The sequence below is a fragment of the Nycticebus coucang genome, chromosome 1, assembly GCF_027406575.1.
Source record: "Nycticebus coucang isolate mNycCou1 chromosome 1, mNycCou1.pri, whole genome shotgun sequence".
Taxonomy (NCBI): Eukaryota; Metazoa; Chordata; class Mammalia; order Primates; family Lorisidae; genus Nycticebus; species Nycticebus coucang.
The window spans coordinates 74,194,848-74,213,625 of record NC_069780.1 but is presented as its reverse complement, the minus strand read 5'-3'; the positions used below and the strand labels follow the sequence as shown (position 1 = coordinate 74,213,625).

At 40.0% G+C, this 18,778-nt stretch overlaps 1 protein-coding gene across 1 annotated transcript in view; it reads left to right on the top strand.

The window, feature by feature from the left end:
• Positions 1-18,778, top strand: part of NR3C2 (nuclear receptor subfamily 3 group C member 2) — a 365,145-nt gene that overhangs the window by 187,269 nt on the left and 159,098 nt on the right. Inside the window, exon 3 of the mRNA XM_053582461.1 lies at positions 2,383-2,522. Within this exon, the coding sequence (XP_053438436.1) occupies positions 2,383-2,522 (140 nt within the window). The remainder of the gene's footprint in view (positions 1-2,382; positions 2,523-18,778) is intronic.

The following is an 18,778-nucleotide window of genomic DNA, read 5'->3' as shown; positions in this document are numbered from 1 at the left end:
AAGCTTGGATATAAGAAGAGGGGAGTCCAAAGACTGAAGCTAGAAAGCCATAAAGTGTTAGGACCAAGCCCAAAGCCCACAAACATGTTGAATAAAAACCCCACGAATGCTTGTCATTGTGAAAAAGCAATTACATTTTAATGATGATTTTGTTATATTCTAAATATTTACAAAGCGGTGGCTTTCCCCTGTGAAGTGTAAGATGAGTCACGCAGAATATGAGTTGATTTACAGGCTCGTATGTTGAAGAAGTTACTGGTGCTGAAGTGGAATGTTTTGAATGCCATAAAGAAGTCAAAGGACACTAATAAAAATAATAAAGAGCACTTTTCTCAGAAGGAGAGACAACTTTGGAGAACATGGTTTCAGTTCCTGATTTAAGAAGGCGTTTTCTGGAAAGTCAGTCATCGCTACGGTTGTCGGAGCAGCTGAGGAGTTTGTCCCTTCATTTGTTTTGGTTGAGAGTGTCGTTTAAACATTCGAAATAGTTTAAAAAGTTATTAACACAGTATTCTCAGTTTAGCTGAAAGCAGAGAAGTCATCACTGTAACATCACTTTAGCATTTTTGGTGTGTTTTCTTCGTCTTTTTTCCATGTGGAGGCAGAAGCTATGACAGCAAGGTGACAGAGGTGATGCATAACTCCTCAACCCAGAATTTTCTCAGCACGTCCAGCTCGCATTGGTTGGAGCCATTGCACGTTCTGTCCCCTTTGACCCTCTTTCGTTGGCTGTCACCTAATCGTGCTTCACAGCTCAGTCCAGCTGTCACGTTTGGGGAAGCGTTTTCTGACTTGTTTCCCTGCCTCCCAGTCCGGAGGACTGAACCCACAGTGTGCCGCAGTGTACCCTGCACCATGGCCCTTGCAGTAATAGCTGTGTCCCCACTGACTTTTAGGGCAGGAACTGGGCTTTTTGTGTTTATTTCCTCAGTGCCTTGCCCGGGTTCTACAGGTAAACATTCAATAAATGTATGTGGACTACATGTGAAAAAATCAACTCCTTTGCCTGCTCCATTACGTCTGAACTGCCACTGAAATACTCTTCCTTGTTAGAATTTAAAGCATTTCATTCAGAATGTATCCTTAACTAATACAGTACTATAACAGACTCGAGAAGGTGTTAAAGGGTCACTTTTATCCTTAAACACCGTTGTCCAGAGACTTTCAGATTCTTACCATGAAAGCTTCCTAAGATGTTCACTGTATATGACTTTTTGTTTTGCTATTGACTGAGTTCCCTCAAATTAGTAAGCAAAATGAAATAATGTGAACATACCTACATAAGGTAACATAAAAAATTCCATTGCATGGAAGTAGAAAATTGCTGGCAGGTGAAGCAAGAAAAAAGTTTCTTAAGAGTGGGTTGTTTTGGAAAGGAAGTTTTTTGTTTTTTTTTTTTTAAGACAGAGTCTCACTATGTCGCCCTTGGTAGAGTGCTGTGGTGTCACAGTTCACAGCAACCTCAGACTCTTGGGCTTAAGCGATTCTCTTGCCTCATCTTCCCAAGTAGCTGAGACTATAGGCACCCATCACACCACCTGGGTATTTTTTGTTGCAGTTATCATTATTGTTTAGCTGGCCCACGCTGAATTTGAACCTTCCAGCCTTGGTGTATGTGGCTGATGCCGTGACCACTGTGCTATAGGCACTGAGCCTGGGTTTTTTTTGTTTTTGAGACAGAGTCTCCCTCTGTTATCCTGGGTAGAGTGCCATAGCATCATAGCTCACAGCAACTTCCAACTCTTTTGGGCTCAAGCCTCTTGCTTCAGACTTGCGAGTAGCTGGGACTACAGGTGCCCACCACAACACTTGGCTATTTTTAGATGTGGGGTCTTGCTCTTACTCAGGCTGGTCTCGAACTCCTGAGCTCAGGCAAGCTACCTGCCTTGGCTTCCCAGAGTGCTAGGATCACAGGCATGAGCCACCGCACCTGGCCCAAGGAAGTTTTTTTTTTAAACCCAGGATAACTGAGATATATTATCTGAGTCGAAGCAAAGAGTGTTGAAAAGTACTGTAATAGCTCTATGAAGAAAAACAAAAGGATGGCAAATACTTCTGTGATGACTTGGTTCAAGAGTTTTCTCACTGCCCACCTGGGGTGCAAATAATGTGGCAATTTTTTGGTCAACTTTCTCAAAAATAAGAAAAGAAGGGAAAACGTTTAGAAGTAATTATTTCTTACTACATAATATTCTTGTTATTATGTGATACACCAATGATAGGATTTTATCTTCCTTTTGCTAAGTCACATAGTATATATGAGCACTACATACTGAATTCATTTATGGAACCATGATTATTGACAAATTTTGAGCTAAGCTGTATAGCATATTAAATGTGCCATTACAGTGTAGTTATTTAAATCTTAATTTCTTTCCCCAGCTCTACTTTACGAAGTGTCTCTACTGGATCCTCAAGACCTTCCAAAATATGTTTGGTGTGTGGGGATGAGGCTTCGGGATGTCATTATGGGGTAGTAACCTGTGGCAGCTGCAAAGTTTTCTTCAAAAGAGCAGTGGAAGGTAAATGTTCATGTGGGTGTTCCTTTTACACATTTTTTTCCTATTATGTAGTATATGTGCACAGTTAACACTATAGCATCATTGGGAATTCTTCAAAAAAATTTTTGATGTCATCTTTCAGTGATAAATGGTAATAGTGCCTTATCTAAAAATCATCTGAAGATTTTCCACCAAGCAATATTTAATGAGCAAAACTTGGTATTGTGAGCAAGAATCAACCAGTCAAAAATTCTTTTTTTGTTGCTGTTATTTGTTTATTATAGTCTGTTTTTTAGTGAGACTTAGAAAAATAATTCTGTATCATTGTAAATTTAATTTATGTCATCTGAAAGAGCATTTTTACTAGGCACACGCAGAGAATACATCATCTCTTCCTTTCCTGTGTCTGTATAAATATGTGTTTATGGAAGATTTTAAAACATTTTTATCAGGATCAAGTCTATCCCAGGCAGAATAATTTTATTTACCAGCTACTTCAGACTTCAGGTCCTGCTTTTATTCCTACTGAAGATTTCCAAACACATACGCTAAATGAAATTTTTGACTGAGATTCACCATATATATTTATACAGCCTTGCTTTTGCTTCTAAGTAATTATTAAGGAGAAATAGCCTTTCGGGATGTCATTATGGGGTAGTAACCTGTGGAAGCTGCAAAGTTTTCTTCAAAAGAGCAGTGGAAGGTAAATGTTCATGTGGGTGTTCCTTTTCCACATTTTTTTCCTCGTATGTACTATATGTGCACAGTTAATGCTGTAGCACGTATACTACATACTAGGAAAAACAAACAGTTTGTTTTTGCCTTTCCTCACCCTCACTTATAAGCAGTTAATTAACATCAAACTTAGGCCAAATGGTTTTATTGATTTTGAAAACTATGGTGAAAGTATAAAAATTCCATAGAATTATTGCTATTAGTAAAAGAATTATTGTGCAATTAACACTTACATTCATTCACTGAGGAGCTCCCTAAGGAAGCTTTTCTGAGGGGTGAATTGGTGCTTCAGAAACCTAAACGTAAGGGACCTGAAGTTTCCTCTTTGTTTTGCCGGAGACATAAGGTATTATCTTTAGTTGAGGGATGAAAGGTTAACCAAGTATTTATTTCTTTGCTTATGGGATGGATTTTGCATTATTTAATTGCTGTTACATCATTTTACATTATTTATACCATTGATAGTTTACTCTTCCTGAAACCCAGCGTTGAACTTATAGTAGTAGCTCAGTAATTCTGCTGAGGCTCTTGGTTATGAGCGACAGAAAATTCGAGAGACTGGCTTAAGCACCAGTGGAAAATCATTGGCTCAGGTCCTGCAAAGTCCTAGACCAGACTGGGCTTCAGGTGACCGTCGCCTTCAGCCAGGCCAGGAGCAGGCAGTCACACTCTGTCCATCGCATGGTCTTGCTCTGACTCTGCTCTCATGTGTGCTTTCTCATTGTGCTGAGTCAGCTCCTGGGCTCATTAAACAGAGGTTTTCTGTTCCTGAAACCCCCAGAGGAATCTCTTCAGACAGAACTGGGCTCACATACCCACTTCTGCTCTAGTCACTGTGGCTGGGAAACACAGGGGTCAGATAGGTGGATTCTGGTTGGACTTCGACCACAGAACCATCTAGACCAAAAAAGGGAAAGGGTGTTTCCCTGAGGAAAATGTGGGTTCTGTTACCAGAAGAGTGATTTTTAGAACATGGGAAAGTAGTAAGTAGGCACAGTAGTGCCGTTGGTTTATGTGGGGTTTTTTTGCAGTTTTTGGCAGAGGCTGGGTTTGAACCCACCACCTCCATCATATGGGGCCGGTGCCCTACTCCTTTGAGCCACAGGTGCCGCCCCGTTGGTTTATGTTTTTAAGACTTTTCTTTTCCCCTCCATCCCTTATCTCTTTCCTTAATCATGTGATTGGCTCAGTAAGAGAAAAATTGGTGAAATTCACATCTGGTGTCTTTCTGATATAAGAGCTCCTCCTAAGTTCACTAATAAGTGAATAAACTAAGAGGTTTGTGAAAATAAAGTAATGTAGGGAAAGACATTTTGAGTGGACAGCAGAAGCCTCCTGCTGGCCCTGTCATGGGTTAGCTGGACGTCAGAACCCACATTTTAGCCATTTGCAGAATCTGCCCTTTTCCGCTGATGAAGCAAAAGTTTTTGTATAAGTTCTTGCTTGGGTTTTTTTGTTGTTGTTGTTTATGTAGTTTCTGTGAAAGTACCTGAGGAACTGATTATTTTTATAATTCAGGTATAAATAAATACAGAAAAGCTTACATTTCATTGGAAAACCAGTCAGTGGATAATGAAACCTGATGAATGGCTTTTGAGACTTTTAGTAACATAGTTTATTCCCTATGTATTTGAGAATTCGAGTTTTATGATTCACCTGTACAAAAGAGGCTATAAATTTAAACTTTGTGAGAATCAAGACTTATTTGTCTTTATATATATTTTTTTAATTGTTGGGGATTCATTTTTTTTTTTTATTGTTGGGGATTCATTGAGGGTACAATAAGCCAGGTTACATTGATTGCAATTGTTAGGCAAAGTCCCTCTTGCAATCATGTCTTGTCCCCATAAAGTGTGACACACACCAAGGCCCCACCCCCCTCCCTCCGTCCCTCTTTCTGCTTTTCCTCCCCCCCCATAACCTTAATTGTCATTAATTGTCTTTATATTTTTATATTTTCTATTTGTTCGCTCTTTTATCCTGTGCATGTGTGTGAGAGAATATAAAATATGTGAGAAATCTAGCTATCTTTGTATCAGAGCTTTTTGAATAAGAGATTATTTTTACAGTACTTCATAGAGTTTGGAAAACTCATGGCCCAAAATTACGGCCTATGTGTGTTATGTTTATTCTCCTTTTATGTTGACATTTAGAATCAGAGCTAGTCAACCAGTCTATTCCAAATCCTAAGTTCAAACTTAGGTCCATACTAAAGTCTCATGACTCTAGATCTAGACCCAGCCTGAAGTCTTAACTCTAAATCTCATACTCTATTCTTTTCACCTTACCGTATCAGTTCTAGAGAGTTCATGAAAATTCTACCCTATACGTAGAATCTTTTCTTGATCCTAGTAAAGGAAGTAATCTAAGCCCTGAAAAGACATTGTTTGGCACTCTGCTCTGTGTGTGTATGTGACTGTGCGTATATATACGTATACGTATGGAAACATTTACGTTATTATTAACTTGGTTTTCTAATGTTCCTTGATGTCCCTAAGCTCCTCCTCCAGAGAATCTGGAGTGCCGTGGTAGAGGGAGCTGGGATGAGGGGAGTTTGTAACTGAAAGGAAAAGATAGCACGAGGGGCAGAGCTTGGAGAGGATCCCTAGAGAACAGACGGGAGGAAAACACAACTGCCTGCACCCTGAGTTTATTACCTTAAGGCTTTCCACTCTAGAGATCGAGCTTCCCATAATAGCGTAGTGGTAACTACGTATGGAGACTAGAAATTATTTTTGAAATATAAATTATCTTATTTATGTTCTATTTAATGGGCTGTATTTGTGCGCTTATTATTTTCTTCTTCAACGTTTAACATAACAGCACTTAGAACTCTCTCTCAGAATACCTTTTATTTGCCAGTCATGTCAGTTAACAGCCATATTACTGTTCCCTGCAAATGAAAGTTTATAATTTTATTTTAAAAGGTGAATCACTTATTTGCGTTGAGGGTTTTCAGGACCTTTCTGTCTTAAAAAGAAAAATAGTTTTTAAAATAGGATTCTATTTTGTGGTAGAAACCAGACAGTCTTTAGAGTCAGAAGAGTCAGCTTTAATTTCTGACCCCATTCAGCAGGCGTGAGATTAGGCGAAGTGTGTAACTTATGTGGGCCTCCATTTTCTTTATCTGCCCTTAATATTGCTATTGAAAGTTACATAAAACACAGTGTTTATGCAGACATTCTAGATATAGAGTGACATCAAAATATTCGATCTTTCTTGGAACATACACTAAAATTCTCCGGTAAGGTCTGTGCAGAGAATTAATGTAAACGATACCATCCCATTGCTTTCTTAGCACTTCATTTTTCAGCTCTTCATTTGTTTTCATTAGATCTTCATTTTCTTGTAATATATTCTGTCTCTAGAGCTGCCTTTTGAGGTGGTGAGATCCTTCCAGATTAGCAGTACTCAAAGGGTGGGGTGGGGAGCACAGGCAGAATGGAGATCTATGTAAAGTTCTTGGGGGAGCTTTTCCAACGTGGACTGAGCTGTTGAGATTTACTCCTGTAATGAGCTGCCGTGGCTGCCTGGGGCAGTCCCACCTGAGGAGTAGCACAGTTGAGAGTATGTTTAGAGCCATGAACTCAGTGTAGGGTGCCTCCGTTAGAAGTCCTTAGGCAGGAAAGAGTCTTATCTACAGAACCCAGCAAGACTGTAGGTAGTTAGTATCCATCAAGTAAATGTTTGAATGTGCACATGAATGTACGTATGGGACTTAAGAGCAATCAAGGTTAAATAACTTCCCAGCCAAACCAGTAAATTATCGTCAATGAAACTTGCCCAAGAATCTGTAATTTTCAATTCTAGTCAGAGTTTTTACTATCTCAGTCTCTTTCCAACTGTAAAATGCTATTAGTTTCACCTCATCTGCGTTTTTTACTTTGTGCTCCCTCAGTGAACGGAGCTGGCTGGACTCAGAACACTGTTTTAGAACCTAATTTCCTCTTCAGATCTCCAGTTTATATGCCGCGCCTGGAAGACACAGCTACTGCAGATCACTAAGTGGTTATAAGGCTGTAAAAGAGGAAGGAAGAGAGTTCATTATTATGTGAAGTCAACTGGATTTATATTTTTGTAGGCAGGCCTGTTAGGCTGAGGAGTCCATGTGGTGGGAAGGTCAGCCAAATCGTATGGTACCAGTTTCCACACTCAGACTTCTCCCTTGAAAGAAGAGATGTATGTCTGTTTCTAGAAATGGAATTGGCTTAAAAGGTAAAATGGCAGGTTAATCTCAAGGTTTTTCAAATATGCAGTGTTTTAAGACAACCATACTGGTGAACGAGTACCTTGTTCCTTTTCTGTGTATTTCACAGCATACATTTAAAAAAAATCTATCAATGTGTCAATTGATTATTCTGTGACAGAAATGGTTTTTAAAGAAACGTGATGGTTGATTCATAGTTTATTTCTTTGTTTCTCTGATATTAATGAGCAGACTGGACAGGTGCAGAAAGGAGTGTGTCTCGCTATGTTAGAGCCCAAGTCATCCCCCGCAGTGCTCTGCGCGTCCGCCCTGCTCAGGACTGGACAGGTGCAGAAGGGAGTGTGTCTCGCTGTGTTAGAGCCCAAGTCATCCCCCGCAGTGCTCTGTGCGTCCGCCCTGCTCAGGACTGGACAGGTGCAGAAGGGCGTGTGTCTCACTGTGTTAGAACCCAAGTCATCCCCCGCAGTGCTCTGTGCGTCCGCCCTGCTCAGGACTGGACAGGTGCAGAAGGGAGTGTGTCTCGCTGTGTTAGAACCCAAGTCATCCCCCGCAGTGCTCTGTGCGTCCGCCCTGCTCAGGACTGGACAGGTGCACAAGGGCGTGTGTCTCGCTGTGTTAGAACCCAAGTCATCCCCCGCAGTGCTCTGTGCGTCCGCCCTGCTCAGGACTGGACAGGTGCAGAAGGGAGTGTGTCTCGCTGTGTTAGAACCCAAGTCATCCCCCGCAGTGCTCTGTGCGTCCGCCCTGCTCAGGACTGGACAGGTGCAGAAGGGAGTGTGTCTCGCTGTGTTGGAACCCAAGTCATCCCCCGCAGTGCTCTGTGCGTCCGCCCTGCTCAGGACTGGACAGGTGCAGAAGGGCGTGTGTCTCGCTGTGTTAGAACCCAAGTCATCCCCCGCAGTGCTCTGTGCATCCGCCCTGCTCAGGACTGGACAGGTGCAGAAGGGCGTGTGTCTCGCTGTGTTAGAACCCAAGTCATCCCCCGCAGTGCTCTGTGCGTCTGCCCTGCTCAGGACTGGACAGGTGCAGAAGGGCGTGTGTCTCACTGTGTTGGAACCCAAGTCATCCCCCGCAGTGCTCTGTGCGTCCGCCCTGCTCAGGACTGGACAGGTGCAGAAGGGCGTGTGTCTCACTGTGTTGGAACCCAAGTCATCCCCCGCAGTGCTCTGTGCGTCCGCCCTGCTCAGGACTGGACAGGTGCAGAAGGGCGTGTGTCTCGCTGTGTTAGAACCCAAGTCATCCCCCGCAGTGCTCTGTGTGTCTGCCCTGCTCAGGAGCATGATTGAAGAGCACCCAGGTGTGAGCAAGTGGGAGACGCACCCTGGTTGGTGGCGGGATTGCGCCCTTGCGCTATAAAACAGAGAACTTCAATTTAGTGGGCACAGCTAAATCAGGCAATTCAGAAAACGATAAAGCATGGGAATAACTTAATGTATATTTATTAAATGTCTTCAGATAACAGCTTAAGACAAGCCCTCTTGCTCCCAGGAACCATGTGCAGGAAGTTAGCGGGCATCCAAGTCCATTGTCACTGCTGTAATACTTGCTGTGTCAGAGGTAGGAAACCAGGATTTGCTCTGGCTCAGTTTTCTCATGAAACACTGTAAAGATTAAATGGAGGTGTTCCCCCCCACCCCCAGCCCCCATTTACCAGAAATTATGAACAGGTAACCTGACTCTAATTATTTACTATAAGAGCTTAAAAATACCTGTCCAGTAGGTTATACACATATCTATGATTTTTATGAACATTCTTTTCCTCCTTACGTAAGCATAAGGCAGATCTTTAATATTAATGGCAAATGTTTGCCCAGAATTTTATAGCCTTTCAGTTGGTTGCTCTGGTAACACACAGAGCCATGGCATTTAGGCTACCCTGGTAGGTCAGGGAAGGCTTCTGAAAGACTTGACCCCCACAAGGAATCTGGGAAGACTAGAATTGGTAGTGCTCAGTAGGAATAAGGACAGGCTGGCAGCACAGGGCACCAGAAGCAATTTTGTTTTACCACTATGTAAAGTTTGAGATGTGATGTGATAGAAACTGAGGCTAAGGGAGAAGACTAGGACCAGGATGGAAACTGACCCACCCTAAGGCAGAGCAGAACCTCCACATGCACCCAGAAGAGTCTCAGTTACTTGCTGTCTATTCACCATCTTGGTGAACTTCAGACTTGATTGAATCTGCACCTTTCAGTCCCAGTTGTGGTTCTTAACACAAACACTGTGATTATTACTGAACCTTAGCCAGTCCAGAGCCTGAAACCGGATGTGCTGGGGAGGAGATGGGATCTGCTGACCAGGGCAGAGCAGTGCCCAGCTGCAGCAGGTGCGCAGGCAGCGTTAGTGCTCGGTTGCGTTGTAATGACTGAAATATGTATCTGGCGTTCACCCTTGTTTCTGTCACTGTGCCATTTACTTGTCTCTCTGAAGTAGAAAATATGTTGAAGAAATTTATTAGAAAATGATTAGAAATAGGGACATGTGCGCCAAAAGTAAATTAGTGTTATCCAAACTGAGCTTCTTATAGCTTACAATTTCAAATCAACGTGCACTTCACAGGGCAAATTTCAGTAGTCTAAATCAGGAGCTCAGTGTGTAATTGTCAGAGTTATTCTCCAGGCTTATGTGTTTGTTTATAACCTGTGCTGTTCCAGAGATAAAACCCAAGGCAGCTCACAGATTTCCCAGCATATAAATGAAATTTAAAATAAGTGAAACAAAAAGCAGGAGAAAGGGAAGGTGAGAGCAAGAAGTCAAAACAGAGCCAGGAATGGGGACTGTGAAGGGACTGTAGCCCCAAGGCCTTGGTAGAGGCCAGTCCCTTACTCGGCTCTCAGCTGTCTAGCAGCCAACCCAAAGACAGCAGTGAGTCGCTCGACTTGTGACGTTCTTAAAAACTAGTTTAGGAAATTTCCTGTTCCTAAGAAAATTTTCATGAGCTGCTGGGATTTGAATATGCCTGCTCTTTCCATTGTAACCTGAGATTGAAAAAATAACTCTCATCCATAGTAAGAGTTTGGTTTTTATGTTTAAGTCTCAGTTCTGAAAAAATACCTTGTCCTGTGTCCCCCCTGCTCCTGTTAGGAAGCTGTTGAGCATGCTTCAGGTGCCACGCACTGTGCCAGGTTATCCGTGTTTTATCACATTGATTCCTCATAAACAGCCTTCCCACAGCAAAGTTTTGTTGCATTTAGAAAGGTAGTATCTTTGAACCTGAGCTCCCTAAGAAACTGTTGTGATAGGAAAAACACTGACTACTTTTTAACATGTCTTTCAGGATGGTCCTTCAACTCCTAAAAATAAATGTTTATGAAACATTTATGCTATGACTATTATGCCAAGAACTTCAGTGTATATTCTCATTTTAATTCTCATAATAATCCTATGAAAGGGATTGGATTATTATCTGTTCTCAAGTTAGAGATCAGTCCACTGAGACATGAAAACAGGGAGTAACCTGTCCAAGGACACCTAGTTAAAAGGAAAAGGCAGAGCTGGGGTGTTTTTTCTTTCAATGAGACAGAGTTTCACTCTATTGCCCAGACTGCAGTGCAGGGGCATGAGCCTAGCTCACAGCAGCCTCAAACTCCTGGGTTCAAGTGATCCTCCTGTCTCAAACTCCTAAGTAGCTGTGCCTACAGGCCCTTGCCACAATGCCCAGCTAATTTACTATTTTTAGTAGAGACTCCCTCTTGCTCAGGCTGGTCTTAAACTCCTGAGTTCAAGTGATCCTCCCGCCTCAGTCTCCCCGAATGCTAGGATTATAGACATGAGCCACTTTGGCCAGAGCTGGGATTTGAACCCAGACAGCCCAGGCACGCCAACTCCATGTGCCTAACACATAAACTGTATTGCCTCTCACAGAGTTACAGCAGATCCCAGCTATTTTTACATTGAAAAGTACGGCAACAGCTCTGGCTTTAGAATACCTAGGAAGAGCACATTATAATTTAACAGTTGTCTTGATATACTCTAAATAATTAACTCTTAGTCATTCTAAGTTGAAAGTCTAATTTGAATTTCTGTTGCCCTAATGGGAAAGAAATTAGGTAACCTCTATTTTTTCCTTAAGGAATGAACTTCATATTTTAAAAAAATTACCATTACTATCCTGAAGTACCTCTTTAACATCTTGATATTAATCTAAAGCTTTATTTAAAATTTTTATCTTCCTGTGTTTCATTTCCTATGTGTGATAAAAATTACATGTAGCCTGTCAGGCTTGGCGAACCATTGGGAGAATGGTCTTCCTCACACAAAGCTGAAAACTGCTGTCTCTTTAGCTTCCTAATGTCGGGTCCATGCCCAGTGGCTCCAAATCACACCCAAGAGTCATAGGACGTGAAGTGGCTCTCAAAGAACTTGTACCCAGGGTATAATTAGGATCCTAGAACTTATGCAATTTGATATTCTTGATAATGATTTGACACCGAAAATGGAAATTAGAAGTTGACTGTAACTGAATGCCAAAGTCAAGCCCTTGAAGGAAGAGTAGGCATTTAGGTTGATGTGGAGTTTGGAGAAGATGGCAGCTGGAACCTGGGGACACCCGCTCCAACAGACCCCACTCACTGAAAGCATGGCCTGGCTGGAGAAGTCCCTGCTCAGGGGGCGGGCAGGAAGAGACTGAGCACGGCCCCTGGAGTCAGACGATATAAGTCCCTAATGCTAGAGTGAGAAATCTCAGCCTTTATCATAAATATGGGAAGTCTTTCCATAAAGTTCTTCACAGTAGAAAAAAACCCAGCACAGTGGCTTGGGAAGTTTTGTTCGTTGGTGCTATGCAGTGGCTTATGGAGGGTCTGATCTGGAAGAGATGACAACCCAGATGGATTGTGGCTAAGGGGAAGCAGAAAAGGCCTGCCCACAAATGGAACTGGCTGAGTCTAGCAGAAGGCCTGACCTGTGAGGTGAGAAGGAAGCATAGTCAGGGCATGGTGGTAGATACCTCCCAGGGAATGATGACAGATCTCTGACAGAGCCTTTGAAGACAGTGCTTAACAAATAGGGTAGATGAGTAGACTTAAGAACTGTTGAGTCTTTGAAGATGAGCTCTCCAAAAGGGGTGAAGCAGTCCAGGTAACTAGGAACAGAAAAACAGAGAGACAGGATTCTGAATGAATTTATTCTTTTTCTGGAGATACTTTCTTGGAGTTTTAACATAAACTACATAGGCAGGAGCTCAGCTCAGATAGCCAGATGTTAATGGCTGCTGTGGCCATTGGGTGTAGTGCATGGGAAATGAACAGTGAGATTGAAAGCCTGGCAAAGGCATTGGGCCTCAGCACCAGTGGAACAGAGTTGTCTGATGTAGTGATCGTTGAAGGGAATTGCATACTGTTGTTACTCCCAGCGTTCGAGGTACTAAATGATGTTTTGAGCAGCTTATAATACCACAGGGAGCTGCAATATAAACTTAATAATGATTGGGAAGGCAGAAAAAAAAAATCTGTAGCAAATAGAAAAAGATATCATCTTTGAAGCTCCCCAAATTTTTCATGTAAGATTTTGTTCTTTAAAGATACACATATGTAGTATAGTAAGTTTTTTTCTTTTAACCTTATTCCTCAGTGTCTACACTTATTGCCGGTCTTAACTTCTTAAATGGGAAGGAGAGAGAGGCCAGTATCAATTCTTCTAGAAATGACCAGATACATGTAAAATATATGCAGACATTTTCCAGAGCTTTACCCACCTCACTCAGTAATAGCTATTCTGGAGCAAAGGAACAGGGGCAAAACCAGGAATGTCCAAAAAGACTTCAGAGCCACCTGAAATGATCAAAAAATTATCTGTGCCCGAGCTCACATTCTCTCTCACACAGCTTTCCAATATTATAAACCAAATCCACATCAAGAGAACAGGTTGGCACCAAAGAAGGATGTTTACAGTCTCACAAAACAATGCAGATTATTTCCATTTCGCCTTCAGGTTGGTCCTGTTTGAAGCTCTTTAATAAATGTTAGCTCTCTGCACTTGTAGACTACAAGGTTACATTTACAAAACATCACCTTCCTCTGTGTATCCCCTTGCTAAAAAATAATAGGGAACTCTTGTACCTCACATAGCAAAGAGGGAGCCCTAGGGAAGAGGGAGAAATGTGCTTTCTCCTTACAGGTGCAAGGCCCTTAGTCTTAAACCTCTGTGGAGGCTTCAGGATCTTTAGTGGAGCCTTGGGCTCCCGTAAATCACTGACGTTTGACAATGTAATGCATCTTTATAAAAATGTTTTATTTGCTTCTCTTACAGTAAAAATGTGACATAAGGAAAAATATGAAAGACTATAGAGCTAAAAGGCCATCATAATTATTAACAAGAATGAAAAGTCACTTATAGCAAATTAGCTAAGGTTTTCAGGAAGTTAGATATAAATTCATACTTAGCACACAGCACTTTAGATACAGTACAGGCTCATTACGCTCTTATTTATTTGTTGTTGTTTTTTTATTAAGTCATTTGTACGTAGATCATGAATACATTTATGCCATTATGGGATTCAATGTGTTGATTATTTGTACAAATTGGAGTGCTTACATTACTAATCAACATAGTCTTCACCTCATTTACCCAATTACAGCATTAAGACATTTGTGTTCTGCACCTGATAGATCCAACTTGTACTTGCAATATGCTCCAAAGGTGTGGTCCCCCTACGAACCCTCCCTCTCTCAACCCACTCCCTCTCCCCCCCCCTTCATCCTAGGCTATAGTTGGGTTTCATTTTTCATATGCAAGTGTGAGTGGATTATAAATTGATTTCACAGTACTGCTGAGTACATTGGATATTTTTTTTCCATTCCTGAGATAACTTTACAAAGAAGAATGTTTTCCAGCTTCATCCATGTAAACATAAAAGAGGTAAAGTCTCCATTTTTTTTTAATGCTGCATAGTTTATTTATTTTAGTAGAATCAGAAGGATAGAATTTGGGAAGGAAAAAAGCAGCAAATACTCCTTCCTCTTAATCCTTTCTTATTACATTGTATTTTTACCCCTCCAACTGGGAGGAAGAACCAGAATGTTAGTTTGGAGGTTCACACTACATTTAAAAGCCTTACTGACCACTTACTGATATTTTAGTAACAAGTACTTGGCTATTACCCAACAATTTGAACCTTTCCTCTGAGAATCTCCAGGAAGAAGCTGTATGAGAAAGGCGTTACCAACATAGGTTCCAGTATCATTTTTATGTAGAGGTATACAGAGAGGTACCCACTCCGAGTCTGAGCAAATAACAGCACGTCTGTTTCCCCTTCTATACACAAAAGAAAATCTCAATAATATCTGCCCTGCCTGTTTCTGAGTTAGGAAGATAATATTTGTACACATTATGTTTAAAGTGCTTTAGAAATAATAAAGGATTGCTTTGTAAACCTAACTTTAAAAAAGAATTTTCTTCTTCGGAGGTAATTTAATTAATGTACCTTGTTTCTCAATAAAATGTGGAATATTTAAATTGTAGCTGTTAAATATTTGACTTAAAGGGGAAAAATTAAAAATCGTAGAAAAGTATATATTACTTTACGTGAGGCTTGGAGTTTTGAACTCCCTGTCAGTGGTTTAGGGAGATCTGTATTGTTAATGAGTGTTGCAACAAAGGGCCATGGTAGGAAAGCCTTTGCGTTTAAGACCAGGATTTAAATTGAAAACGCCTCGATGCAGAATCAAAGAACAAAGATAGTTTTCACACTCTCTCTACATCTTAAACAATTTGGATTATCATAACTTGTTTATACTTCCATTTTTTCCCTTTAATTAACTGTACCAAGATTTCTAAAACATATTGCATTCTTTACCCTCCCACTCCTGTTGAACAACTTAATTGGAAAACCATTGCAGAATTAGTTTATGTTGATCGTTTTTCATCCGGCCTGCAGCCTAGCATTTTCCCAGTTGAACTGGACTCAGCAATTTGATATTGCTAGGATTATATAAATACTAATTGTTTTGTTTTTACTGTCTAATGTAAACTGAAATTACTTTCAAAAAAGAACTAGAATGGTAAGAGTATGAGTAGCTATTTATTAGAAATCTTAAATAAAACCAGTGTTTTAAAAGGAGAATAAAGAAATTGTAATAGGAATGCCGTTCCTAAGTGAAATTAAATCAAAACGTCCTTCAGACAACCTTTCCTTTTAATTTTGTAAATTAAATGTACTTTGTGATACATCTGATTAGGATTTATTTAAGGATCTTAAGTTGTTATATTTGGTGACACTTAAAATTCAAAGTATTTATGTTGCATCTCTGAATCATTAAAATAGCTGCATCTCCCGAGACAGATCTGTTAGAGTGACTAAGGTCACATCTTACTAAAACAAGCAAACCTAGGTTCAGAACTTAGAATCAAGCCAGAAACAGGTGCTGAGAAGACATAGGACAACTTAAGATACCGACAGGGCTAAAGCCTATGTGAGATAAATCAGTCATGGGGAGTGGAAACACACCTGGGTGCCTGCAGTCCAGAGGCAGGCACACGCATTCAGTTCAGCAGCGTCTGGTCAGTGGTGACCGCGTACACAGCCATGGGCCCGTGCTACAGTCCATTCCCATTAACGCAGATATACCCCACATACCACATTGACCTCATGGCTCCGCAGTGTGCATGTATTTTTTTTTTAAATCCCTCTACTGTTTCTTGAAAATTACCTTAAAAGCAGAATAATCATGTTGAGCCTTAGCAATTAACTTTGTCTTTTTCAGTGAAGCAGTGCAAATTGTACAAACATCAAATGAATCCAGGAAAGATTTCCCTTTTTACAACGTTTCTCACTATCGAACTCAGTTCACTAGGCAGAAAATTGGAAGTTTTCAGATACTGATAGCTGTTTTCTTTATCAGGCTCAGTTGTAATTTAAAGTAAGGACCCACAGGGAGGAGATGTGAACAAAAAAAATTATGTTAGTGGAAAAATTGTCCTCTATTGAGCCATTAACACATTCTGTGTAAAAGCTAAAAAAAATTGCTTTTTAAAAATTACTTGAAAAATTGAGCAAATGATATATTTTCTACAGTGAGGGAGCACGTTGAAGTGGAATGTGAAAGTATGTTTCTTCATTTATGTAGGGAAACAGCAGGCTTTCTGTTTTCTCTTTACCATAACTTACCATTACGTAAGTACCAATTTTACTTTTTTGCTTTTTTCTTTGTATCTTTTTACTACCTGAACTTATATTTTAAGGAATTCCTATTATTTTTAGGAATACTAATAAAAAGAATGGTGTTACACATTAATAAAAATCACCATTTTCATAAGAGAGATAGAGAGCTACTTAGAAAATACTGTTATAAAATGGTTCTAGATATCAAATTCCTTCAAATAACTCTTCCTTTAAAATTTTAAAATTAAATATGTTCTTAACACATCTGATGAGGATTTATTTGAAGATGCTCAGTTGTTGATGGCCCGAGAAGAAGAACGTGGCTGTGGATACATACGCATGTGATACCTTCAATGAAGAATTTTTTAAAATCCTTTACTCCTTATTAAATAGTTTTTACAATTACTGAAATATGTTTTAGATTTAGGTTGAAAAGTAAACATGTTTGCCATGTAAATAATTTTTTCTTTAGGAACTTCATTATGACATCATTCTATGTATGAGAGGTGATTTGGATTTTTTTGTTGGTCTAAGAAAAATAATTACTAAGGAAAATGTTATTATGTGGAAAGGCGTGTGCCTGAGATGTAATCGCGTTGCCTGTTGTAGACCAGTCTTTGTTAAATAAAAAAAGAAAATTTGGTGATGAATCCTCCAATTATTACTCAAATTTAGATGGTATAGCAAATAAAAAAAGAGAAATCCTCAGGATTGTAAAAAAAAAAAAAAAGAAATTGCCTCATGTAGAGGCAATTGGAAAGGCCCTCCTGTTTTCTTTCATATCCTCTGACCAGGGGACACCAACCATTTTCTTACATTTAGGTATCTAGAACATGTTGGATGCATCCACTCATTCTTATTGAGAGGGTAATTAAGAAATCACTGGGAAATTGATGGTAAACCATAGGAAAAGTATTCTTCCCACTGTTTATGATTATACTAAAATCATATCATAATTCTGTCATATATAAAGTAGATCATGATTCCTTTTCTTCATTCAAAATTTTCATGGAAGGTAATATTTTAGAGTCAGTCTAATAACGCTCACTGTTTAGAGTTTTTAAACGTATGCTTTTTCTTTCATTGTAATTGAGACAAGGTGATAGTGTTTCATTTTCTAGATTCAGTTTGTTTTATTTTTATTTTTTTTTAATTAGGCCATTTGACTATTTTTTTCAGATACATGCTTTTATAATTTATTTTTTTTATTAAATCACAGCTGTGTACATTAATACAATTATGGGGTACAATGTGCTGGTTTTATATACAATTTGAAATACTTTCATCAAACTGGTTAACATAGCCTTCACTGAATTTTCTTAGTTATTGTGTTAAGACATGTATATTCTACACTTAGTAGATTTAACATGTACCCTTGTAAAATGCACTGTAGGTGTGATCCCACCAATTACTCTCTCTCCACCCATCCTGTCCCTCCCCCACCCCGGCCCTCCCCCTCCACTTTCCTCTTCCTCTTGGGCCGTGGTTGGGTTATAGCTTTCATATGGAAGTGTGGGTGCTTATAAATTGGTTTCATAGTAGGGCTGAGTATATTGGATACTTTTTCCTCCATTCTTGAGATACTTTGCTAACCCAGGAATATGTTCCAGCTCCATCCATGTAAACATGAAAGAGGTAAAGTCTCCATCTTTCTTTAAGGTTGCATAATATTCCATGGTGTACATATACCACAATTTATTAATCCATTCCTGGGTCAGTGGGCACTTGGGCTTCTTCCATGACTTAGCAATTATGAATTGGGCTGCAATAAACATTCTGGGGCAAATATCTTTGTTAGAAAGTGATTTTTGGTCTTCTGGATATATACCTAGTAGAGGAATTGCAGGATTGAATAGCAGGTCTATTTTTAGATCCCTAAGTGATCTCCAAACATCTTTCCAAAAGGAACATACTAGTTTGCATTCCCACCAGCAGTGCAGAAGTGTTCCCTTTTCTCCACATCCACACCAACATCTATGGTTTTAGGATTTTGTCATGTGGGCTAATCTTACTAGAGTTAGCTGATATCTCAAAGTGGTTTTGATTTGCATTTCTCTGATGATTAAGTTTAGATGCACTGGGTTGTAATCAGAATCACATCCTCTGGAAGCTGTGTTCAAATTCTGGTGCCATCATTCATCATTGATAACATTTATCAAATACTGCTTTGAGCCAGGCACCAAAATGGACATTCTGTGGTTCTATGTATTTCTGTACGATTTCTGTAAGAGTCAA